At 42.4% G+C, this 26,337-nt stretch overlaps 1 protein-coding gene across 1 annotated transcript in view; it reads left to right on the plus strand.

Moving 5' to 3' along the window:
• ccdc162 (coiled-coil domain containing 162) overlaps positions 1–26,337 on the plus strand; it is a 176,647-nt gene that overhangs the window by 147,163 nt on the left and 3,147 nt on the right. Inside the window, exons 42-47 of the mRNA XM_087982991.1 lie at positions 3,428–3,580; positions 7,628–7,762; positions 13,946–14,098; positions 14,755–14,964; positions 16,582–16,702; positions 22,092–22,157. Coding sequence (XP_087839117.1) covers positions 3,428–3,580; positions 7,628–7,762; positions 13,946–14,098; positions 14,755–14,964; positions 16,582–16,702; positions 22,092–22,157 — 838 coding nt within the window. The remainder of the gene's footprint in view (positions 1–3,427; positions 3,581–7,627; positions 7,763–13,945; positions 14,099–14,754; positions 14,965–16,581; positions 16,703–22,091; positions 22,158–26,337) is intronic.

The following is a 26,337-nucleotide window of genomic DNA, read 5'->3' on the forward strand; positions in this document are numbered from 1 at the left end:
ATATAAATCTAGGCTGACATTCCAGTGATCAGTGAATGAGTGCTACATTGTCAGACATGCCGTTTTTCAGATGAGACATTAAACTAACATCCCTGTGTCTTCCCTGGTGGATATAAAAGATCCCATGCGTTATTCTGAAAAAGATCAAGGGAACTATCCCCACTATCTTGGACAATATTTGTTCCTGCATTAGCATTACAAAAACAGGGGTTGCACAATGGTTCAGCGGTAGCACTGTTGCCACACAGCACCAGGGACCCAGGGTCAATTCCAGCCTCAGGTGACTGTCTGTGTGGAGTTTGCACATTCTCCCTGTGTCTGGGTAGTTTCCTCTGGGTGCTCTGGTTTTCTTCCATAGTCACAAAGATGTACAGTTCAGGTGAATTGGCCATGCCAAATTGCCCATAGTGCTGGGTACCATAAGACCATAAGAGTGGAAGTAAGGTCATTCAGCCCATCGAGTCCACTCCGCCATTCAATCATGGCTGATGGGCATTTCAACTCCAGTTACCTGCCTTCTCCCCGTAGCCCTTAATTCCTTGTGACATCAAGAATTTATCAATCTCTGCCTTGAAAACATTTAGCGTCCCAGCCTCCACTGCACTCTGCGGCAATGAATTCCACAGGCCCACCACTCTCTGGCTGAAGAATTGTCTCCGCATTTCTGTTCTGAATTTACCCCCTCTAATTCTAAGGCTGTGTCCACGGGTCCTAGTCTCCTCGCCTAACGGAAACAATTTCCTAGCGTCCACCCTTTCCAAGCCATGTATTATCTTGTACATTAGTCATTGGAAAATGGATCTGGGTGGGTTACTCTTTGGAGGGTCGGTCTGGACTTGTTGGGCTGAAGGGCCTGTTTTCACATTGTAGGGAATCAAATCTAATTATCTGGCCAATAGCAATTGCCATTTATTGGAGCTTTCTGTGCGTGAATTAGCAGCCATGTTTCCTGTAAGAACGTAAGAAATAGAAACTGGAATAGGCCATTTGACTGCCTGAGCCTGCTCTGTTATTCTGGTCCCCTTCCCACACTATCTCCATATCTTGAATTTCCTTAATATGCAAAAGTCCATTAGCCACTGTTATGTAAATATTCAGCAACTGAGTACCCACAGCTTTGAAGGTTTTCAATCCTTCGAGTGAATACATTTCTCCTCATCTCAGTCCTAAATGGTCAATTCCTAATTCTGTGAATGTGACCACGTGCTCCATTCCTCAGGCAAGAGAAATAGTTTGTCATCAGCTGCTATCAATCCCCTGAAGACTTTTATATGTTTCAATTAAGTCACTCTGACTCTTCTAAACCCTAGAGAATACAAGGCTGGGGTAAGAGATTCTGCTCATTGCAGGTATTGGTCCAGTAAACCTTCTCTGAACTGTTTCCAGTGCATTAATATCCCTCCATAAGTATGGTGGCAGGTACTGTACACAGTACTCCAGATGTGGTCTCACCCATGCCCTGTATAACTAAAATGCAACCTCCCTACTCTTGCATTAGATCCCCTCACAATTAACCTTAGTGTTCTATTTGCTTGCCTGATTATTTGCTGTATCTGCATACCAAACCTTCTGTGATTCAGATACTAGGCTACCCAGATTTCTCTGTACCCCAGAGCTTTTGTAACCTCTTATCATTTAGATAAGATGCTTCTCTTTTATTCTTCCTGCCAAAATGGATAATTTTACATTTTTCCATATTGCAGTTCCATTGCCAAATCACTTCCCACTGACTTAACTATCTATATTCCTTTGTAGGCTCCTTATATCCTTTTCACAACTCATTTTAATTAAAACAAACAGAATATAGGAGTAGGCCCTGTGGGCCTGTCCTCCATTTAATATGATGATGGCTGATTATTCAACTCAATACCCTGTTTCTGCTTTCTTCCCATACTCTTTGATTCCTTAGTCTGAAGAACTTTATCTTAATCTTTCTTGAAAACTTTCCTACCTATCGTAATGTCATCAGCAAATCTAGCTACAATAGCTTTAAGCGCTTCATCCAAATGATTCATATAAATTGTACATTGTCAAAGCCCCAGCCCCAGTACCCACCCCTATGGCACACCATTTATGATTTCCTGCCAGCTTGAAAAAGATTCATTTATTCCTACTCTCTGCTCCCTATTAGCAAGTAAATCCTCTAACCATGCCAGTATGCCATCCCCTGTACAATAAGTTTTTATTTTCCACAATAAGCTTTGATGAGGCATCTTATCAAACGCCTTCTGGAAATCTAGATACATTACATCCACTGGCTCCTCATTATCTGCAGCAGTAGTTACTGCTTGAAAGAGCTCCAATAAATTGTTAAACTTGATTTCCCTTTGACAAAACCATGTTAGCTCTACCTGATTACATTTAATGCAGAGACGTTTGAGGTAATGTATTTTAGCAGGAAGAATACTGAAAGACAGTATAAAATACTTGTTAAAATTCTAAAGGGGGTGTAGGAGCAGAGGTACCTGGGTGTTTCTGTGCAGATCTCATTGAATGTGACAGGATAGGTAGAGAGAGAAGTAAGTAATGCATACTCAATCCATGGATTTATCGACAAGGCATAGAATATAAGAGCAAGGAATTTATATAATGGTGATGAATTTATATAAGACACCTGTTAGACCTCAGCTAGAGTGTTGCATACAGTTATGGGCATCACATTATAGGAAGGATGTCAATGCAGTGGAGAGAGCTCAGAAGCAATTCACAAGAATAATTCCAGGGATGAGAAACTTTGATTATGAAAATAGACTGAAGTCATTGGGTGTGCTCTCCGTGGAGAAAAGAAGATTACCAGAAGATTTGATTGAGGTTTTCAAAATCAGGCTGGACAGAGTAAATAAGGAGAAACTGTTCCCATTTGCAAAACAATTTAGAATGAGAGGGTATAGATTTACAGTGATTAGCAAAACAAGCAAGGGTGGCATGAGAGAAAAAAAACCTTCTGTACAAAGTCTGGAATGCACTGCCTGGAAGTGTAGCAGAGGCAGATTCAACTGACATTCAAGGGAACACTGGATGGTTATTTGGATAAAATTATGTGCAAGGCTTTGGGGAGAAACATTAGATTGGCACCAGGTCATGATGCTCATTCGAAGGACCAAATGGCCTATTTCTGCACATTAAGACTTCTGTGATTCTATAATTTCCCCAAAGCTAGTCTTGGTAATGGCGACCATGAAAGCCACCTGATGCCTTTTTTTTTGGAAAAGCTATTTGCCGTCCTTTCCTGGTCTGGCCTATATGTGACTCCAGACTCGCAGAAATGGGGTTAACTCTTAACTGCTTTCTATATTGGCATGGCAGTCACTCAGTGAAGGGACATTTAGCAATACTACTGATGCCCACATAACATTAAAGAGAAAATAATAATGAACGGTTTTCACTGTTGCTGTAATTGGGATTCTTGGTACATTCATAAAAACAGGGAAAGCTGGATGAATACCATATTAACATGAATAAAACGGTCTGTCAACTGATCAATGAAGTGAGAAGGAAAGGGGTGGAAAACATGATTATCCTCAAGAGAAAGATTGGCTCCACAAAGAACGATGAAACCTTAAAAGAGAACTTGACACAGGTAAGCAACTCCATCCACTCGTGATTTTTATCAGAAGATAAACTCTTCGAATTGTTTCTCAGTCCAGATGGGACCCCACCATTGACCTTGGGTTAACTTCATCTGGTAGAAAAAAAATTGAAACTAATGACACTTTGTTCCATTGCTGTTACTTTGCATCTAAACTCCAATCATAAAGTTACAAGAATCTAAGCAAACAGAAATAATTTCAATAATGTTAAAACAAGGAAATATTCATGCAGTAAAAAGCCTTACAGCTGTGCCCCCTCATATGTATTTTTATCTATGAACTCACCTTGCTAAAAATATTTTCTCTAGTGCACTACGACCCAAAAGGAGTGAGGAGCCCCTTCTTCATTACTGTTGAAGTAGTTAATAGACCTGATGTGCAGAAATTTGTTTTCAGAGCACAGAATATCCATTTCTTAAATACCTGAGGCATTGCTTCCAAAACTACTTTTCAGTTTTTTTTAAAGTTTTGAAAGAATCACAGAATTGACATTTTCACTAACCTGATTTGGTTAATTTCTTTTAAATAATAGCTTTGCGATCAATGATTATAATAGACAGAACGCCCGGCCTGGTAATGATTTAATAAATTATTAATTTACTGATTAGGATTTATAAATGTTTCAGCTAATAAGTTACAACAAAATCAGTCCAATTGACAAAAACTGGATTGGCATTTTTAACACTTCCACTCTCATTTCCTTTGGAGTTTATTTCAAACTTAACCCTTTTGGAATCTATACCTCCCACACAGGACTTTGCATTGTTATTTTTAAATTAACACTTTAATTCTGTATTTGTTATGATCTTATAATTTTGTGTTATGCTTTGTTGAATAATCTGCATTTAGATTCCAAACAGCAAGACAATAAAAAGAATTAAATAATTTTGCAACAATGAAGGGTTGCTTTTTATCCAAGAAAATTAAGTGATGCTTCCTATTGCATTTTCAATCTAATAGAGGAGAGCAATACAACTGGCAAGTGACAGCGTAATTAGTCTAATTGTTTACTTTATTTTCTACCTATTTTCCTACTAAAATTGGATGGGTATATGAATAGGAAAGGTTTGGAGGGATATGGGCCAGGTGCTGGCAGGTGGGACTAGATTGGGTTGGGATATCTGGTCGGCATGGATGGGTTGGACCGAAGGGTCTGTTGCCATGCTGTACATCTGTATTATTCTAAAAGCAAATTGTATATTCCTCACTGTTGCTGGACCATGGATGAGCAAAGACTCAAGCAAGATAAACATTCCCATAATCATTCTCTTACAATTACACTGAAAAACCATCTCTTCCCAAAATAAGTCATTATATTTTAAATTGCTATTGCACTTTCTGGATCAAATATGTTCCAAGGAACTGTTTCAGAGGGTTTGTCAGGGAGCTTTTCAACTTACGATAAAAGCAGTAATTCATAAGATAAACTTCTAACAGTGGGGTTGGGAACCAACTCATTGGAAAGGATCTTAGAGAAATGTCCTCATCTTAAGCCTTAAAGAGATTTTTGCCAGTCAACTAATTAGAGTTCTCAAATAAATGCAAAATATTGCAGCTGCTGGACATCTGAACTAAAAATAAACAGTGCTGGAGAAACTCAGCAGGCCTACCAGCATCTGTGCATAGAAAAACTTTTTGTGTCCAATGACTCTTCTTCAGATCCTGAAACTTTAACTTTGTTTTTCTCTCTGTAGACACTGCCAGAAATGTTGAGTTTTTTCAGCACTTTCTCATTTTAGACTAATTTCAGCATTTAACACTTTATCCTGTATGTGCGTATGCACAGATCGTTGAAGGTGGGAGAACAGATAGGGGGACCAGTAAATAAAGTATGTGGTGTTTTCAGCTTTATTAATAGAGGGATAGAGTACAAGATCAGGGAGGTGATGATGAACTTGTACAACACACTCATTAGACCTCAGCTGGAATATTGTGTACAGTTATGGGTGCTACATTATAGGAGAACATGAGGACTGCACATGCTGGAGATCAGAGTTGCAGAGTGTGGTGCTGGGAAAGCACAGCTGATCAGGCAACATCGGCGGAGCAGGAGAGTTGATGTTTTGATGAAGAGCTTATGCTTGAAATATCAACTCTCCTGCTCCTCGGATGCTACTTGACCGGCTGTGCTTTTCCAGCACCACACTCTTCGACAGTGCCACATTATAGGATAGATGCAAATGCTTTGGAGTGAGTGCAGACAAACTTCAGTTATGAAGATACTTTGAAGAAGTTCAGACTGTTCTTGGAGAGAAGACTAAATGGAGAACCGATTGAGGTTTTCAAAATTATGAGTAGGCAGGACAGAGTAGATAAGGATAAACTATCTATGTTTGTAACAAAAAACAAGAATGAGAGGGCCTAGATTTAAAATGAAGCAAGGGTAATGCGAGAAAAAATGTTTTCACACAACAAGTCGTTAGGATATGGAATGCACTGCCTGGAAATGTGGTGGAGGCAGGTTCAACTTGGGCATTCAGGAGGGCATCAGATTTGTTTTTACAGTCACAGCCATAAGAGTCATAGCGATGTACAGCATGGAAACAGACCTTCGGTCCAACCCGTCCATGCCAACCAGAAATCCCAACCCAATCTAGTCCCACCTGCCAGCACACGGCTCATATCCCACCAAATCCTTCCTATTCATAGACCCAGCCAAATGCCTTTTAAATGTCACAATTGTACTAGCCTCCACCACTTCCTCTGGCAGCTCATTCATTCCATGCACGTACTACCCTCTGCGTGAAAAAGTTGCCTCTTAGGTCTTTTTTTATATCTTTCCTTCTCACCCTAAGCTGATGCCCTCTAGTTCTGGACTTCTCCATCCCAGGGAAAAGACTTTGTCTATTTATCCTATCCATGCCCCTCATGAATTTGTAAACCTCTATAAGATCACCCCTGTCCAGGGAAAACAGTATTGGTGTGAAGAGATATGGGGAAAAGGCAGCAGATTGACATTAGATAATAGATCAATGCAGACATGATGGTCTCCTTCTGCACTGTAATGGTTCTGTGATTTGTCCATTTTCTTTGATCTATTTGGGGAAGTCTGCTGTTTCTGGCTGTCAGCCCAATTTTTTGCAGTTCAGCTTAATATTGGTGATTTATCAATCTCCAGATTACTTCAACAAATAGCAATCTTTTACTCATCATAGATCGATTTTGAAGCAGGTTGTACTGAAAACAACAGAAAACAGATGCAGAAAAACATTAAAATAAATACAAGTAAAATACAAAACCATATTAATGACATATATTAGAAACACTATAAGGGAGGAGAGAGAGAGAAGATATGAAAAGTGAAGGCAAGCAGAACAGGTATGAAATTATTACCTGAAAGGGGGCTGGAAATGTGATGGATTTAATGCTGAGAGAAAATAGGCAGGAGGAGCACATGGAACAGATGAGAAAGGTTCCCAGAGCAAAGGGCAAAGGCAGTGCTAATTGTGTGGAAAAGTGGTGTTGATGAAAAGTAGGTGTGCATAGCAAAAAATAGATCAGCTCTATTGAGATTAAACAAGACACTTAATGGAAAGGCAATCAAAATTATCCTTTGCTCCATGCTACTTTCTTTGGGCAGGTGTTCTCTCCCAACACAATGGATCCTTTCATTTGTCTCCAATACACTCCTTCCATCCGGACCCTCTAGCCGCTTACCTGTCCGTTATCTCTTTATTGAGGACTGTTGGCGTGACATTGGCTGCTTTCATTTCTCTGCTTCCCTCACCCATTCTGACCTGTCACCCTCTCAGCTTACTGCACTCTGTTCTCTTAGGTCCAAACCTGACTTTGTTAAGGGAGCACATTTGGTTCTTTCACTCCAGAGATGAATGGACTGAGGATGGGCTGTGTAGATGTATTTTAATATTATGGAATATTGAACTATAAGTGACATTTATTGTAATAAGAGAATGATAACCATGATGGCTTTGTGATTTTACTGAAATAGAGCCTGTATGGGAGTTGCAAATGGGTTGGGGAGTCTTTGAAGAACGGAGTGAAAGAGGGAACTTTTATTGCTATTTTTGTTTTCCCAGCAAAATCAGCTACAGTCCTTACGGGAAGAGAACAGTAAACTGGAGAGATTGGTTTGTCAGCTGAAAACGCTGAGCTGCTGGCGACAGACAGTAAAGCAGAAACAGTTCCAACGATCTTGCACTGCCTTGGAGCAGGTGAGGGAAAATGCTTTGAGAAAGCACGAAGTTTATAAATTGATATGCAACCTTGATAACAACATTAAAGCATTAGCAATGGTCTGATAATTAGCAAGGAGTGTAATTTTTACCTCCAGCATTTCATAGATCATCAGTGATCTGCCAGTGGCCATCTAAAACTTAAAGTCTTTTTACAGAATATTTCTTGTAACCTTTTAAACAGTGACTATATTTGTTGTTTGTGGTCTGGAATTTGAGGCGTGAGAAGAAATTTGATCTATACTTAAAAATAAAATGCAGGGCTACAAGGAAGGAGCCGTTGAGTGAAACTATTCAGACAGATCTCTCAAAGAGCTAGCATAAGCACAATGGGCTTACAATAGCTATCTTATACTCTAACACCTGACATTAACATGAGGTAAATTTGATTTTTTTGTTATTTCATAGAATCATGAAATCCCAATAGTGTGGAAACAGGCCCTTTGGCCCAATAAGTCCACACCGACCCTCCAAAATGTAACCTACCAAGACCTATTCCCTTACACTATTAATCTACATTTCCCTCTGACCAATTCACCTAACCTGCACAGCTTTAGATTGTGGGAGACACAGGGAGAATGTGCAAACTCCGCACAAACAGTCACTTGATGCTGGAATTGAACCCAATTACCAGGTGCTGTGAGGCAGCAGTGCTAACCACTGAGCCACTGTGGATCTTTTTTTTAGATTAGATTAGATTACTTACAGTGTGGAAACAGGCCCTTCAGGCCAATAAGTCCACACCGACCCGCCGAAGCGCAACCCACCCACACCCATTCCCCTACATTTACCCCTTTGCCTAACACTACGGGCAATTTAGCATGGCCAATTCACCTAACCTGCACATTTTTGGACTGTGGGAGGAAACCGGAGCACCTGGAGGAAACCCACGCTAACACAGGGAGAATGTGCAAACTCCACACAGTCAGTCGCCTGAGGCAGGAATTGAACCCGGATCTCTGGCGCACCACTGTGCCACCGTGCCGCCCTTGTCATCGTAGCTCGGACAGCATTTATTGTCAATCCCCCATTGTTCTGTCGAAGGTAGATGTGAGCATGGCCATCCTCGGGGTACAGGGAGAACATGGTACTCTTTGGAAGGGCGTCCCTAGATTCTGACCCAGTGGAAGTGTGGAAGCAGGTCATTCAGCCCATCGAATCCACGCCAAACCTCCGGAGAGCATCCCACCCAGACCCATCCCCACAACCCAGTATTTCCCATGGCTAATCCACCTAGTCTGCATATCCCTGGACATTGTAGACAATTTAGCATGGCCAATCCACCTAACCAGCACATCTTTGGACCATGGGACGAAACCCACACAGACAGTCTTCTGAGGTTGGATTCGAACCCAGGTCTCTGGCGCTGTGAGGCAACAGTGCTAACCACTTAGCCACCGTGCTGCCCTTAGTTCCAAGTCAGGAAGGAGAGATGCTTGGAAGGTAATATTCTGGTTGGTATTCCCATATATCTGCTTCCCTTGTCCTAGGTGATTGAGGTCACAAGTTTGGAAGGTGTTATTGATGGAGGCTTGGAGAGTTCATGCAACATTGCTGCTACTGTGGGATCAGTGGTGAAGGAAGTAAATCTTGAAGGTGGCAGATGTGATGTCAGTCAAGTGGCTAGTTTGTACTAGATGGTGTTAAGCTTCTTGAGTGTTGTTGTTGCTGCATCATCTGGGCAAAAGGCCAGGATTCAGTCATGGCCCTGACTTGACCCTTGTGGATGTTGCACAGGCAGTGGGGAGACAGGAAGTGAGTCACTCCCAATTCAGTTTGGGTTACTGGTAACTCACAGGATGTCAACAGAAGGGAATTGAGCAGTGGTAATACTCCTGAATGCCAACAGCCCAGGGTTATTGTCTGGCACTCATGTGGTGCGAATATTATTTGCCACTTGTCAGCCCAGGCCTGGATACCATCCAGATCTTGTTGCATTTGATTAGATTAGATTCCCTACAATGTGAAAACAGGCTCTTCGGCCCAACAAGTACACACTGACCGTCCAAAGAGAAACCCACCCAGACCCATTCCCTCTGACTGAAGCACCTAACACTATGGGCAATTTAAATGGCCAATTCACCTGAGCTGCACATCTTTGGACTGTGGGAGGAAACCGGAGCATCCGGAGAAACCCGCACAGGCACCGGGAGAATGTGCAAACTCCACATAGACAGTCACCCAAGGCTGGAATCGAACCTGGGTCCCTGGCACTGTGAGGCAGCAGTCCTCACCACTGAGCCACCATGCTGCCCATTTGGACGTGGACTGCTTCAGTATCTGAGGAGTCATGAATAGTGCTGAACATTGTGCAATAATCGGTGAACATCCTCACTTCTGAACTTAACATGGAGGGGAAGTCATTGATAAATTAGCTGAAGATGGTTGTGCCTAGGGTACTATCCTGAGGAACTCCTGCAGAAGCATTCTTGGACTGAGATGATTGACCCCCATCAACTAGAAGTAATGCCCACAATGCGTTAATATCAAAAATCAACATGAAGTAAAAGTTAACTTACCACAAGCTGTGGTTAATAACAATTCTCTGCACATTAAAAAACAGATAGTATTGCCCACTTCCACACTGTAGGGATTCTATGATTCTAAGACAAATACCACAGAAATAATGGCAACACACCCAGAAGTCAGTAACTACTGTGAGCCACTTAAGTCACGTTTACACTTTGGTCTTCCTGCAGATGGATTTTACTTTTTCCTCTTAAGGAATCCATTTAACTCCCTCCAATGCTATCATGCCTTGGAATGCCAGAATACTTGCTTTCTGCCTAGCTGTTCAATCTTATCAAAAGGTGCTCCATCATTGACTTCCTAGGTAACCTCGAGCTCTGTCTCAGCTCCTTCCTCTACTTCCTCCCCGGGATCTCTCACAGCTGACTGACATTCAGCCTGTGCTGTGCAACTCACTGCCTGGAGCCCCTTCCTTTGGCCCCTCTCGGTTTCGCCTTTGCTCCTTGCTCCTGTTAGGTTTGGTGGGTTCTCAATTTCTTCCGGCCTCTCAGTTACGTTTTCCAGGACTCCCAGATCCCTCTTCAATTTCCTGTGACCACCTTTGGACCCAGCTTTACACCCAATCCTCGAACTGGCTCCTGGGGACTCCCTTTTCAGAGGGCCCGGACCAGACTCCGTAACTCCTGGTTTTCATACTGGATCAGCAGCAACTGTGGATGGCACAGGAGAGAGTGTGGCTGGAAACACTGCCAAACACACAACCATACGCGCACGCATACACAGACATACACACAGATACAGACACACCCATACACACACAAACAGACACACATGCTCACGCACACACAGACACACATGCTCACACACACACAGATATAGACACAGATAGACACCCCCATACACACATTGACACACACAGACACACATGCTCTCACACAGATACACACCCCACCCACAAACACACATACAGATACAGACACACACATACACACATACACACGCACAAACGTACCCACGATACAGACACACCCACACACACATGCACACAGACACACATGCATAGATAGACATGCGCACTCACACGCACACTCTCACTCATGGGCCAAACTTGAACTGACATACCCAACTTTCAGGTGGGAAATCCATATCAGCACCACGGTGGGTACGGTTCATTACATGGTCGAGATAGTGGTTTATAAGAGTGAATATTTACTTAATGAAGGCATTCAAGAGGGCATTGAATGATTTTTTGATAGAAATGGTGCGCAGGGATTTGGGGAAAACACAGTGGATTGGCACCAGCTCTATGGACTAGATCAAACCCGTTTCAAAATGTATCAATGAGATAGCCTAGACCCTAACTTTTATCTTACTTAAAGACAAGAGCAAGGTGCTGTGTTCCAGATGTGATTCGATTGGTCATACTACTAGGCTTTAAGTAAAACAGACTTCTAAAATACAAGACTTAAAAGAAAAATTGGTAACTTTAACTATTAAAATACTTAACAAAATGATATATTATTTAGTTACCATTCGTCAACTGTTCCAATGCAGCAGCATCACATAAATACACCCTTAGCAAAACATTTCCCTCACTTGCTGTCTCTTCAGTCCAGGAGAAACTGAAAGGATGAATATACCAGCAGAGAGAGAGAGCCCGTGTTTTTTGCAGCAGTGGAGAGAGAGAGAGAGAGAGAGCGAGAGCTGTATCTAGCAACTTCAACTTAAAACCCTCAACTTCAACAACTGAAAACAAATCTAAAACAGTGGGTGTCTGTGGGCCTGTCTCCATCCACTCATACGTCTTTTATCTATTTTTTAAAACCCAAAGCTATTTACTCTGCTGTCCGTGGATCAGACACCTCTGCACCAGGTGGACAAAAAGCCCTTTCAAGAGGGCCAGGATAGAACAAATCCCTCTTAAAGGTACATCTCGTACAGTAGGGAACAGATCCAATGCAGGCACAATGGGCTGAATGGTCTTTGTCCACACTGTAGTAATTCTGAAAGACTGTGATTCGCAGGAACAGATAAAAGGTTACTTGGGATCAGCCTTCAGTCTGTGGCCTGACACGGGGGTGCCCTGAGTTTAGAGTCCTTGTCACTTTTATTGTTTTATTTACCACTTTGGGACAAATGGGGGAAAATGTCACCCCTACTTCCGAAGTTTTTTGCCAGAAGATGGGGACATGCCTCCGATGTTCAAAAGCTAGAAGGTGAACCTGCATGAGGTGCTGCATTTCCACAGCTAATGGTTCAGTTCACTTTGTAAGATGTGTGTGTTGGGTTGAGGCCATAAAGGTCATAACTAATGGCAGACTTGGCTCAAAAGGTTGAATGGCCTACTCCTGTTCCTAAGTTCAAGAAGATATGGAGTTTCTGGGAATACCTGTTTTTCCAATTCTTTCTTCATTTTGTTGTTCTCCTAGGTGAAGGAACTGAGGGCATTCTGGCTACGTTTGCAGACTATACAACAGTAGGTAGAGGGACAGGTAGTATTGAGGAGGCAGAGAGGCTGCTGAAGAATTTGGACATGTTAGGAAAATGGGCAAAGAAGTGGCAGATGGAGTACTACGTGGGAACGTGTGAGGTCATGCACCTTGATAGGAAGAACAGAGGCAAGGACTATTTTCTAAATGGGGAGAAAATTCATAAGTCTGAAGTGCAAAGAGATTTGGAAGTTCGAGTCCAGGATTCTCTTAAGGTAAACTTGCAGGTTGAGTCAGTAGTTAGAAAGGCAAATGCAATGATGGCATTTATTTTGAGAGGACTTAAATATAAAAACAGGATGTAATTCTGAGGCTCTATAAGACTCTGGTCAGACCACATTTGGAGTATTGTGCACAGCTTTGGGTCCCATATCTCAGGAAGGATGTGCTGACCCTGGAGCGTGTTCAGAGGAGGTTCACAAAAATGGTCCCAGGAATGAAAAGCTTAACATATGAGCAACATTTGAGGACTCTGCGTTTATACTTGATGGAGTTTAGAAGGATGAGGGGGCATCTAATTAAAACGTACAGAATACTGACAGGCTTGGGCAAAGTAGATGTTGGGAAAATGTTTCCATTGGTAGGAGAGACTAGGACCCAAGGGCACAGCCTTAGAATAAAGGGAAGACCTTTTGGAATGGAGATAAGAAGAAACTTTTCAGCCAGAGAGTGGTGAATCTACAGATGGTTGTAGAGACCAGGTCATTGAGTATATTTAAGACAGAGTTAGATAGGTTCCTGAGTAGGGGGATCAAGGGTTATGGGGAGAAAGTGGGAGAATGAGGTTGAGAAACGTATCAGCCATTATTGAATGGTGGAGCAGACTTGATGGGATGAATGGCCTAATTTCTGCTCCTATATCTCTTGGTTTTATGGTTTAAGTGCCTCCTGATTCTGTGGGAGCAATTTTGCTCTTTGTTTGCCTCAAGATCTAGGTATCCTGATCTGACCACCAGATGGAAAATTAATTCGAGCAAGGGACAAGAAAAGTGGGCAAAGATTGAGGCAACCTGGTTCTGAACACTGCAAACCTGCAGAGGTTTCAGCTATTTCTCACCTGTCACCACGTAAAGAACAGACATTTGAATAGAAGCACCTCTTTCTACCCTCCCTTCTCAATTAACTTTTGCTTGAAAAGCTAAATGAGAGCCGCTGGGACGAAATTGGCATCTTGTTTTTGACCAGTTGTCCTTTATGTTCACAGGAAGTCGTAAAAGTCAAGAAACGTTATCTCAATATTAAAATGCTGGCGGAAGAGGAGGTGCTTTTACTGCGTCAGCAACTCTCTGCTGTACAGAAAGCTCTGAGCAAGTCCCAGTCGGAGAATGATAAAATGAAGAAAGAACTGGAAAAAGAGGTATTCCCAGAACTCCATATCTTCTCGAACTTAGGAGCAGGAGTAGGCCATTTAACCTTTTGAGCCAGATCTGCCGTTCGTTTTGATTTTTGTGACCTAAACCCACCTCTCCTTTCCCCTCCCCATGCTCTCCGACTCCTTTATCTGTCAAGAATATCTCTAAATCACCCTTGAATAATCCTCTTCTTTCCAACCTTTACAAACAACTATCATTCTACATCCTGTACAAATCAATAGACCAACCCCATTGCTAATAATAAAAGGAAAATATCTGGCCATAGCAGCATAAAGGCAGGCCTTGCAGTCTGTCTGCCATTTCGTACATTACAACAGTGGTACTTGCAGCAAGTACACCTAAAGGCAACAAGAAACAGCCATTCTTATCTGATCTGGCCTACACTTGACTCCAGACCCACAGCAATGTGGTTGACTCTTAACTGCCCTCTGAGCAATTATGTATGTGCAATAAATGGTGGCCTAGCCAGGAACACCTTCATCCCAAGAATGAATTGAACAAAAACGTCCTTTTTTTCTATATTATGTGTAAAAGGTCAGAAAATATTAGTCCTTCGAAGAGTAAAATGTCTTGATAAGCAGGTAATGCCCTCAAAGATGTCACTCATGGTGCCATATGTCTGAGTTTTTGTTGACCACAGAAATGGCTGCTGAAGGAGTATGAGCACAAGGCTTCTCAAGAGTTGAAGAGCCGACAGCAGCTGGACAGTGTGAAAGCATCCAACATGGAACGACTGTTGAATGACATGGAGGAGAAGGAACAGAGGTTCCATCTACTAAGCACTGAGTTTGAGAGATCTTCCAAAATGGCTCAAATCCAGCACAATAAGATCGATAAGGAGATCAAACAGGTACAGTGTGACAAAAAAGCATCCTTCTGTACATCATTTCTTACAGAAACTGGTCCCAATGACAGCTGCTAATATGCATTTGTTTGATATTTTTCTTAAGTCAGGAATAATATCCTCCTCATGTAACTCACAGAGCATTGGTTTCTCAAAATGAATTTATTTTATGACGGAGTTCTGGATGCTTTCCTTGTCTTTCCAGACAAGTACTGGAAACTGTATGAGTGCACATTAGTGAACATTTATTCATTAGCTCCTGTATTTGCAGAAACAAGGGTCAGTAGGACTGCATTGGCACTTTCTTAAATAAATACACAAGAAAAAGGAGTAGGCCATTCAGCCCTGCTCCATCATTCGATGAAATCATGGCTGATCTTCTATCTCAACTCCGTTTTATTGCACGATACCTGTCTTCCTTGATATTAATAATGTGTAAAAATCCATCCATCTTTGACTTGATTGTCCTCTATGACTGAGTCCACAGTCCAAAGAGTAAGGAATTCCATAGATTCACCACCCACTGAGTGAAGAAATTTCTCTTCATCTTTCTCAAGCTCATATTTTTTGTGTTTCACTTAAAAAATAATTAGCAGCTCAGCTTTATGGTTTAAACAAGATAAATGGTTAGTTTATTACACAACTATTGCAGAGTTATTTAAGTAAAATGTGTTAAAAGTTATTAAAGTACAAATACAAACATTTAAAAAGTGCTTGATGAAGGGCTTATGCCCAAACTGTTGATTCTCCTGCTCCTCAATGCTGCCTGACCTGATGTGCTTTTCCAGCACCACACTCTTGACTACAAATATTTAAAGGATAAATTTATGAAGATGACAATCAGTCTCTAATTGCATTGCAGTCATAGATTGTTTGAAAATTCTCTTTCTGAAGTGTAAGGGTTGAATTATGAAGTCAGATTCGGCTTCTGCAGTTGGATAGTTGGAGGTTGCTCACACATTAAGCAGAATAGGTTCTGGGAATGGGTGAAGACCCCTGTGTTGTGTTTCATTGTTACAACACTGCTGATAGTTACTGGTGGGATCCCGGTTCAGTCTAGCAGTCCTTTAGCTAGTTTGTCCTGGATGTCTCCCTTGCACATCAGATTTGATGGGTCAAATGGCCTAATTCTGCTACTATGTCCTATGGCCCTGACTCCCTGTTGTGAACAATTTCTGTTTCAAGATCCTTTTTCCAATGTTCAAACATTTTATCAAAATCAAACAAAATGACTGCTTATGTAGACAAACCAAAGTGAGTAATATTGGAATTCCTCACGATGTCCTTCATGTCTTCTGTTCAACAAGATAGAAACTTCATCCCTTCTGACAGTTCAATTCACAATCTTGGATTCTATGAATTATTTAATAACCCTTTGTGATTCACTCTTAAGCTACCACAGTCTGATGATTTGCCTTGACTGCAGTTGAATGCACAAAAGAAGTCATGTATCTTCTTGTAGTCCTTTCTTTAAGACTCTTTATACCCATTATAAAGACAGATTAGATTTCTCTACAAAGCATATATCTACACATTTATAACAGTTGCCCATTGTATGAAATGGTGTTTGAGAATCTTGCTGTAAATAGCTTTGCTGTACATCTGCTTTCTGTTATTTGTTAGGTACGCTGTAAGCTGGTCCAGGAGCGCAACTTGAAACTAGATGCCTTCCAACGAGTCAGTGAATTGCAGAACCAGATGTATGACTTTGAGGTAGCTTTGTCTCTAAGAGGCAGTGCTACAGGTAAAACAGAAGTAGTGATGGATTATTTATCCTCATTTATGACCAGTACTATGTGCCTGTGATATTTGAATTGCAGCTATACTCTCAAAATACATGCAACTAAGTGTATAAATAAATCACAGGAAGTGTATTCTGCAGATACATGATATATCCTGGAACAATTAGATCCAGGCTTTCCACTACAATGTTCGTCCACAGCCTGCTGCTTTGGCTTCACTGAGTTCCCTGCTCCATTACAAGTACTGTACCTCGAGATTTCTTCTTAACCCCTTTTTATTTCTTAACTTCCTGCGTCACAGTGATGGCATTACATCAGGTTCTAACATTACCTGACCACTACCTCTCCTCACCATTTTACTGTCTCTAATTTGTCATTATGCTTGTCAATATTCATATTGAAGAGGCTGAAATTTCCTCCAACTAAATGTTAAAAGAGAAAAAAAAGGGAAATTAACAGATAAGTCTCGCATTTTTCACAACTGGACATCTCAAAGCACTTTGCAACTAATGAAGTATTTACTGAATTGTAGTTATTATTCTCATGTAAGAAATGTTGCAGCCAATATAGAGATATAGCAAACTCCCACAAACAGCAATGTGATAAGGACCAGACAATCTCTCTCTCTCCTGTGATATTGATCACGGGATAAATATTGGCCTGGTCTTCAAGGATAACTCCCATATTTTTCTTCAAAGTACTGCACATTGTCTTATATCCACCAGACAAGGCAGATGGGGATTCAGTTTAACATGCCATCCAAAAGACAGCTTTCGCAGCAATGTTGTGCTTTCTCAGTAATGCAGTGCAGTGTTAACATTTATGTTGACATTGTGTGAAAATTGAACCTGGAAACTTATGACTCAAAGGCAACTGTTCCCAACATCTGACATCGGGGATGAAAGAAATCATTGTCTTCAGCCTCCACTATAAACTCCGTTCCTTACACAGCCATGTTCTGACTCCCACCATTCACTCATTAACCTTGTGCTCACTAAACTTACATTGGTTCGTAATCTGGCAAGAGGTCAACTTTAAAATTCTCCTTTTTATCTTGAATTAACTCCATTATTCCACTCCCTGTCTCTGTAATCTCAGCCAGTCCTACAATCCTCTGAGATCACAGCACTCCTCCAATAGTAGCCTTTTGCATGTCTGTAATTTTAATTGCTCACCACTGGTGGCTGGGCCTTTGGCTGCCTATATCCGAATCTTTGGAATTCCCATCCTATATCTAATCAATCAAATTTCCTTTTACTCCTCTAAAAGGCAGTTCAAGCATAGTCATTCCAACCTTTCCTTAGAAGGAAAACTGCCCATTCCAGATATAAGTCTGATAGATTTTTGAACTGTTTCCTTCATATTTACATCCTTCCTTTAATAAGGTGACTATACACAGCACTCCAGATCTGTTCTCACTAGTGCCCAGCTTAATTGAAGCATAACCTCCACACTTCGGAATTCAGTTTCCTCCTTAACCGGCCTTGCAACCTCAGGTCCTAGGTTGCTGCCCCCAATTCCAGCATTGAGTACCCCACCTTCCTACAATAATAATATTCCCTGATAGCCATCAATGACAGTCAATCTGCTGAACCCTAGAACTGACTGTGCTCTATTCCCCTGACCAATCTCCATGCATCTCCCTGACCCATGATCCAATAATCCTTAGACTGGTTACACTGAGCCTGCAGAAGTGACAGTGACCCACTCCCTGGACTGTTGTGAGACAGACTCCAGTCCTTACCTTGACTGCCTCAAGTGGACATCTGATAGTGGATGGTGCTTTTGATTGACTTTAATTCATTCATGGGACGTGGGCATCACTGCCTGGACCAGCATTATTGTCCATCCCCAGTTGGTCTTAAGGTGGTGGCGAGCTGCCTTCTCAGACTACTGTAGTCCATTTGTTGTAGGTAAACACACATTGCTGTTAGGTAGGTAATTCCAGGATTTTGACCTAGCAATGATACATTTTCAAGTCTGGCTAGTGAGTGACTCGGAAGAGAACTGATCATATGTTGTTGGCGTTTGGTGCAGTTGCGAGATTGATATAACACAGTGCTGTATAGCAACATATCCATCTCCTTCATGGATGACCACTGACAACAAGCTGCCTGGGTTTGTATCTGCTCTAAACTACAAGAGAGAGGTTTGTCTTGAAGCAGGAAAGAAAGGGAGAGCAATGTAGGGAGCGAATTCCATGATCAGGCATTATGGAAAGCAAGACTTTTAGAATAGAATAGAGTATTCTTTACTGTCATGTGTACTCCATTGTAGAAGGACAGAGAAAAGCTTTTACAATGTCTGCCTCTTATGGCACTATCTTGGATACAAAAGAGGAATAAAAATTGTTGCATTACTTAACAGAGTTAGAAATAAGACATCCTTAAAAGGATTGACACACAGTCAGATAAAAAATTTCAAACAAACATTACATTGTAGCAGCTCAATGCAGGACCTCCATATGTGGTATAACCACCTATAGTCTCCAGGGTGGAGAGATTAACCTCCACCCTGGAAGCTCCCTGCCTCTATTCCTGATGAAGGGCTTTTGCCCGAAACGTCGATTTTCCTGCTCCTCTGATGTTGCCTGACCTGCTGTGCTTTTCCAGCACCACTCTGATCTAAACAAAAGAAAGGTGACTGTTCTGGCTTGATACAGACACTCAATTTCACACAGAGACCCGTAGAGGAATATGGAAAGCACAAACAGATGCTGGTGAGATGGGATTACAGTAGAAACTCGATTATTCGAATACCAACGATTCGAAAACCGGATTATCCGAACAAAATCTGACAGTCCCGTGAAACTGTTACAACAAAGTGGCATTACTGATAATGGTGTCGCTATCACGTCTTTTGATAGCAACACAGGGTACTGAGGATTGCCTGCACTGAAGATCTGCAAATGTTGCATAAAAAAGGTGTTAATGATACTGCTGCAACAATCTCAGTCAATTGTAGCAGTGTTAACATAATTTTAACCAACAATAGTTGGGTGACATGGTGGCACAGTGGTTAGCCCTGCTGCCTCACAGCGCCAGAGACCTGGGTTCAATTCCCACCTCAGTTGACGTGACTATGTGGAATTTGCACATTCTCTATGTGGGTGTGCTCTGGTTTCCTCCCACAGTCCAAAAATGTGCAGGTTAGGTGAATTGGCTATGCTAAACTGCCCATAGTGTTAGGTGAAGGGGTAAATATAGTTGGGTGGGTCGGTGTGGACTTGTTGGGCCGAAGGGCCTGTTTCCACACTAAGTAATCTAGCTTTATGACATTGGTCCAACAAATTGTTGTAGTATTGAAAAAATTTTAACACATGTGCTGAAAGATTCTAAAATGCATGACAAAATCAGTAGTGTCTTCATTCCCTCTATGACTTTGAGTTCGTATCTGGTGTAACTGATCGAGTTTGTTGTACATACTGTACTTACCATGTCTGAAGAGAAAGCGCACCAGTGACAATTGAACAGAAAAGTGAGATTTTACAGCACCTGGATCGTGGTAAAAAGGCATCGAGGATTGCACAGGAGTACAACATTGGGATAGCGACAGTGTCTGACATCAAGAAAGCAAGACCAGCGATTGAGAAATTCATCAGCCTAAGTGACACTGCAAATGCTCTAAAAAGAAAATCCATGAAGCCAGCAAAGGATGAGCAACTCGACCAAGCTGTATTTTTGTGGTTTTCACAGCAGCGCGAAAAGGGAATTCCTGTATCTGGCCTTCTGCTTGTTGAGAATGCGGGGGCATACACTGTGAAAGGCAGCCAGTTACAATCAGCTATCAAGTGTTTGTTTTTACCACCCAACACCACTTCAAGGTTACGGCCCCTTGATCAGGGAATCATTGCAATTATGAAAAATGTTACCACAGTGATATGTTGCGTGCTGTCCTGGGTGAAGCCAATACTGACAAAGGACTGTAGGAAATCATTAAGGCAATTACAGTCAAGGATGCTGTATTCAGGATTGCTGAATCTTGGGACTGCATCAAGTCATCAACAATTGCAGACTGTTGGTACAATAGTTTGTGTATTGGGAGCCCTGCCTGTGAAGTGGACACCCGTCCAGATCAAAGCATAATCACTGACATCACCGAAAACTGCAGACAGCTGGGTTTAGGAGACTTTGCAGAGACAGAGATTGATGCTTGGGTAAACTGTGACAACGAAATTGGAACAGAGACGCTCACCAATGATCAAATAGTCAACGTAGTCACAGAGGAACAGCAGGAATGTGTGGATAGCAAGGAAAATCTGATACCGTCACCACCTCCCGTCCCCATTAATGAAGCTATTGACAGTTTGCGACTTTGCATGGAGTGGTACGAAGCACAAGATGAAGTTGATGCCGTTAAATTGATGCATCTTCGCCAAATGTTACTGTTTGCAAAGACACAGCACTTCAAGCAACAGCGGCTGGATAATGTCTTCGGAAATAATAACCAACCTCCACATCAATGAATTCTTTTTATTGTACAGGTACAGAAAGAGTGAGGAGTTGTAAAATGTCATGAATTTTTAAGCGATATGCAGTGAAATACAGATTTTAGTGATCAGATGAAATAAAAACTGTACACATGCTTTTTAAAAGTAATTATGGGCAGTGCATAACATCAAGTCAATTTACCGAATAATCAATTACCCGAATGAAAACCTGCCCACCCAAGGACTTCGGATAATAGGGGTTCCCTGTAATTGTTTGAATTTTTTTTGCAGAAATTTACAGAACAAGGAACTTTCAAGGGACACTGAAAGACTCACCTCGTGTGAAAGGGAGAAGAGAGCCTATTAAATAGACACAGGAATGTGGGACTTTACAGGCGTACATGTCTGATGAATGACATAATATGCAAATGTGGCATGGGTTTTTGGTTGAGTTGGTTCGTTAACAGGGAAAGTACCTTTTCTGTGTGTGGAATATCCAGAGTCTACTCTGATATTTAGTTGATGTTGATTTTAGTTTATTACAGCAAAAATCTTGAATTGAAACATTTTGTCATATTTATTTCAAAAGCTATTAGTCTCTGCATCAATAGAATCACAGGGCACAAACTTACTCCGAAACAAAGATGCAAATTTTAGAAGTAGTAATTAGAAGATAGTACTTTTGAACTCTGGTAATACAGCCACAAAAATTATTGCTTTACTTCATTTCCTTTTGGGATGTTAATTAAATCAATATGTAAAACAGCAGGTAAATGTCTCAAAACACAAAAGCAGATTTTTTTTAAAAAATCATGTGTTGGTGCAAATTCACAGATGGTGAAAGCAGAAATTTGCCAAAGTCATGCTCCTCCTGCCAAAGTAACGAGGAAGCAGGAATACACAGCATACCTTCAACTGTCTGTATTTGTAATAATTTTCTTATTTCTGAAATACCTCTACAGAGAACAGGAAGAAATTACCATCATACCTTTGTCGCAGTGCAAGCAGCTTCAGAAGTATTTTACCAGGTAGACACAAATAAATCTTCACCTAACTTATTTTAGTCAACTGGGCAGATCCGACACGGAGACAGCTGTAATTGTTCTGTGGGCTGATTTCTCCCAATGACTGGAATGACAACTTTTATTTACTAGCTTATTTAGTAAAACATCAAGGTATCTCAGCAGTTGAACCAAAGATTTTGCATAAGCTACAAAAGATGGCCAAAGTTATCAAAGAGGTAGGTTTTAAGTCATGGAATTATGGTTATAACCCTTTGGAGGCTGTTGAATCTAAGCTTGCTCTCCATAGAGCAGCAGCAGACCACTCTGTCCCTTGATCCTGTACTGCCATTCAATAAAATTATGTCTAATCTGTTTGTGATTTCAAAATGCACATTCCCAGCTACACCACCTCCCCAAATAACTCTGGACTCTCCGATCCACCTAGATATTCATCCACCTGTCTTTAAAATATTCAATGGACCTACCCCACCTCCTGCCAAGGCAGGGAGTTTCAGAGCTGTATAACCCGGAGTCAGAGTCGTAACACAGTAACAGACTGTTCAGTCCAACCTAGTCCAGGAACTCCCCACATACGTTCGAGACACCACCCACGCCCTCCACCTCCTCCAAGACTTCCGTGTCCTCGGCCCGCAACGCCTCATCTTCACCATGGATATCCAATCCCTCTACACCTCCATCCGCCATGACCAGGGCCTCCAAGCCCTCCGTTTTTTCCTCTCCAGACGTTCCCAACAGTACCCCTCCACCGACACACTCATTCGTTTGGCCGAACTGGTCCTCACCCTTAACAATTTCTCCTTCGAATCCTCCCACTTCCTCCAGACCAAAGGGGTAGCCATAGGCACACGTATGGGCCCCAGCTATGCCTGTCTCTTTGTTGGCTACGTAGAGCAGTTGATCTTCCGTAATTACACCGGCACCACTCCCCACCTCTTCCTCCGCTACATTGATGACTGCATTGGCGCCACCTCGTGCTCCTGCGAGGAGGTTGAGCAATTCATCAACTTCACCAACACATTCCACCCTGACCTTAAATTTACCTGGACCATCTCTGACACCTCCCTCCCCTTCCTGGACCTCTCCATCTCCATCAGTGACGACCGACTTGACACTGACATTTTCTACAAACCCACCGACTCCCACAGCTACCTGGATTACACCTCTTCCCACCCTACCTCTTGCAAAAATGCCATCCCGTATTCCCAATTCCTCCGCCTCTGCCGTATCTGCTCCCAGGAGGAGCAGTTCCACCAAAGAACACACCAGATGGCCTCCCTCTTTAGAGACCACAATTTCCCTTCCCACGTGGTTAAAGATGCCCTCCAACGCATCTCATCCACATCCCGCACCTCCGCCCTCAGACCCAACCCCTCCAACCGCAACAAGGACAGAACGCCCCTGGTGCTCACCTTCCACCCTACCAACCTTCGGATAAACCAAATCATCCGCCGACATTTCCGCCACCTCCAAACAGACCCCACCACCAGGGATATATTTCCCTCCCCACCCCTCTCCGCCTTCCGCAAAGACCGTTCCCTCCGTGACTACCTGGTCAGGTCCACGCCCCCCTACGACCCACCCTCCCATCCTGGCACTTTCCCCTGCCACCGCAGGAACTGTAAAACCTGTGCCCATACCTCCTCCCTCACCTCCATCCAAGGCCCTAAAGGAGCCTTCCACATCCAAAGTTTTACCTGCACATCCACTAATATCATTTATTGTATTCGTTGCTCCCGATGCGGTCTCCTCTACATTGGGGAGACTGGGCGTCTCCTAGCAGAGCGCTTTAGGGAACACCCGCACCAATCAACCAAACTGCCCCGTGGCCCAACATTTCAACTCCCCCTCCCACTCTGCCAAGGACATGGAGGTCCTGGGCCTCCTTCACCGCCGCTCCCTCACTACCAGACGCACGGAAGAAGAACGCCTCATCTTCCGCCTCGGAACACTTCAACCCCAGGGCATCAATGTGGACTTCAACAGTTTCCTCATTTCCCCTTCCCCCACCTCATCCTAGTTTCTAACCTCCAGCAACACGATCCCGACTTGTCCGACCTGCCCAGCTCCTTTTCCACCTATCCACTCCACCCTCTCCTCCCTGACCTATCACCTTCATCTCCTTCCCCACTGACCTATTGTACTCTATGCTACTCTATCCCCACCCCCACCCTCCTCTAGCTTATCTCTCCACGCTTCAGGCTCTCTGCCTTAATTCCTGATGAAGGGCTTTTGCCCGAAACGTCGATTTTGCCTGTCCTTGGATGCTGCCTGAATTGCTGTGCTCTTCCAGCACCATTGATCCAGAATCTGGTTTCCAGCATCTGCAGTCATTGTTTTTATCTCTGTTCAGTCCAACCAGTCCATGCCCAACATAATCCCAAACTAAACTAGTCCCATCTGCTCCTGGCCAATATCCCTCCAAACCTTTCCCAGGTGTATTTATCCAAGTGTCTTTTAAACATTGTAACTGCGCCCACATCAACCACCTCCTCAGGAAGTTCATTCCACACACCGATCACCCTCTGCTTTAAAAAAAATTGCCCACATACTTGAAGTCTCCTAGCCTTGAAATTCTTCCATCCTAGAGAAAAATACAGTTAACTCTAGCTATAGCCCTCATGATTTTATAAACCTCTAAGATCACTTCTCAACCTATGCTCCAGTGAAAAAAGTCCCAGCTTATCTTTATAACTCATACCTTCCATACCCGGCAACCTCCTGGTAAATCTCTTTTGAACCCTCTGTAGCTTAATAATACCTTTCCTATAACAGGGTGACTAGAACCAGACACAGCATTCCAGAACAGTACTCACCAAATGTCCTGTACAACCTCAACAAGACTCCCAACTCCTTTACTCAAAGGACTGAGCTAAACATCTTACCCAACACCCTAACCTTGTTCGTTGTACTAAAATGCAATACCATTTGATCAAATATCCCTTTGTAATTTCTCATCTCTGTCCTGAGGTGTGACTCCTAATTTTGAAACTCCTTAGTCTGGACTCCCAAGAGGAAATGTCCTTTGTAACCCCACCTTGACAAGACCAATCAGGATCATATACATTTCATACACGTCACACACCACAATTTAGGAGTCCAGTGGAAACAAGCCCAGCCTGTTCTCATAAGCCAGATATCAATCTGGTTAACTATCTCCAATGCATTTACATCTTTCCTTAAATAAAGGACCAAATTGCACATAGTATTTGAGATGTGGTCTCACCAATGCCCAGTTAACTCTTTGCTCTTTCCTTATAACTGTGCAGTTAGTGTCAACAGCATGGAAACAGGCCCTTTGGCCCAACTCATCCATGCTAACCTGTGACTTCCTAAACTGAACTAGTCCTATTTGCCTGTGTTTGGTCCACATCCTTCTAAAGATTTCCTCCATGTACTGTCCAAATGTCTTAATTGTTGTTAATTGTACTCCACTCCAGCACTTCCTCTGGAGGCTCATTCCATATACACACCACCCTCTGACAAAGTTACCCCCTAGGGTTCTTTTTAAATCTTTCCCTCTCACCTTAAACCTATGACCTCTAGTTTTAGACTCCACTGCCCTGGGGAAAAAGATCTTGTCTATTCACTTTATCTACACCCCCAATTTTATAAACTAAGGTTTTTCACCCTCACATCCTCACTCCATTTCCTTTTAGACATCATTGTCCCTGCTTCCACTGCATTTCTAGGCAGCAAGCTCCAGGTTGTCATTACTCACGAGTTCCCTCACATCCCTCCAGCAACTCTTTCTCATCTACCTTATCTGGACTTATCATACTCATATACAATTCACTGTCACTGGGCCAAAATAGTGAAACTCCTGTCCTGATACCACTGTGGGCGTCTCTACACCCAATGGACTAGTGATTCAACAAGGCAGCTCATTATTACTTTCTAAAGAGCAATTAGGGATGGCAAATAAATACTGGCCTAATTAGTGATCCCCACATCCTCTGAACAAATTATTTTTAAAACCTCCCAAACTCCTCTTGCTGCAGGAGACCAAGCCCAGCTTCTCAAACCTAACTGGTTAGGTTGATCTCTGATCTTAAAACATTCTGACAAATCCCCTCTAAGTCTTTGAGGAGCCTTAGATCATCCATAAGGTATGGTGACCAGAACTGAAGATAATACTCTAGCTGCAGCCTGGAGCTTGATAACTAGTTCAATATGCATTTCTGCA

This window comes from Chiloscyllium plagiosum, unplaced genomic scaffold (genome assembly GCF_037043375.1).
Source record: "Chiloscyllium plagiosum isolate Xiang-an unplaced genomic scaffold, Cpla_swu_hap1 HiC_scaffold_3, whole genome shotgun sequence".
In the NCBI taxonomy this organism is placed as follows: domain Eukaryota; kingdom Metazoa; phylum Chordata; class Chondrichthyes; order Orectolobiformes; family Hemiscylliidae; genus Chiloscyllium; species Chiloscyllium plagiosum.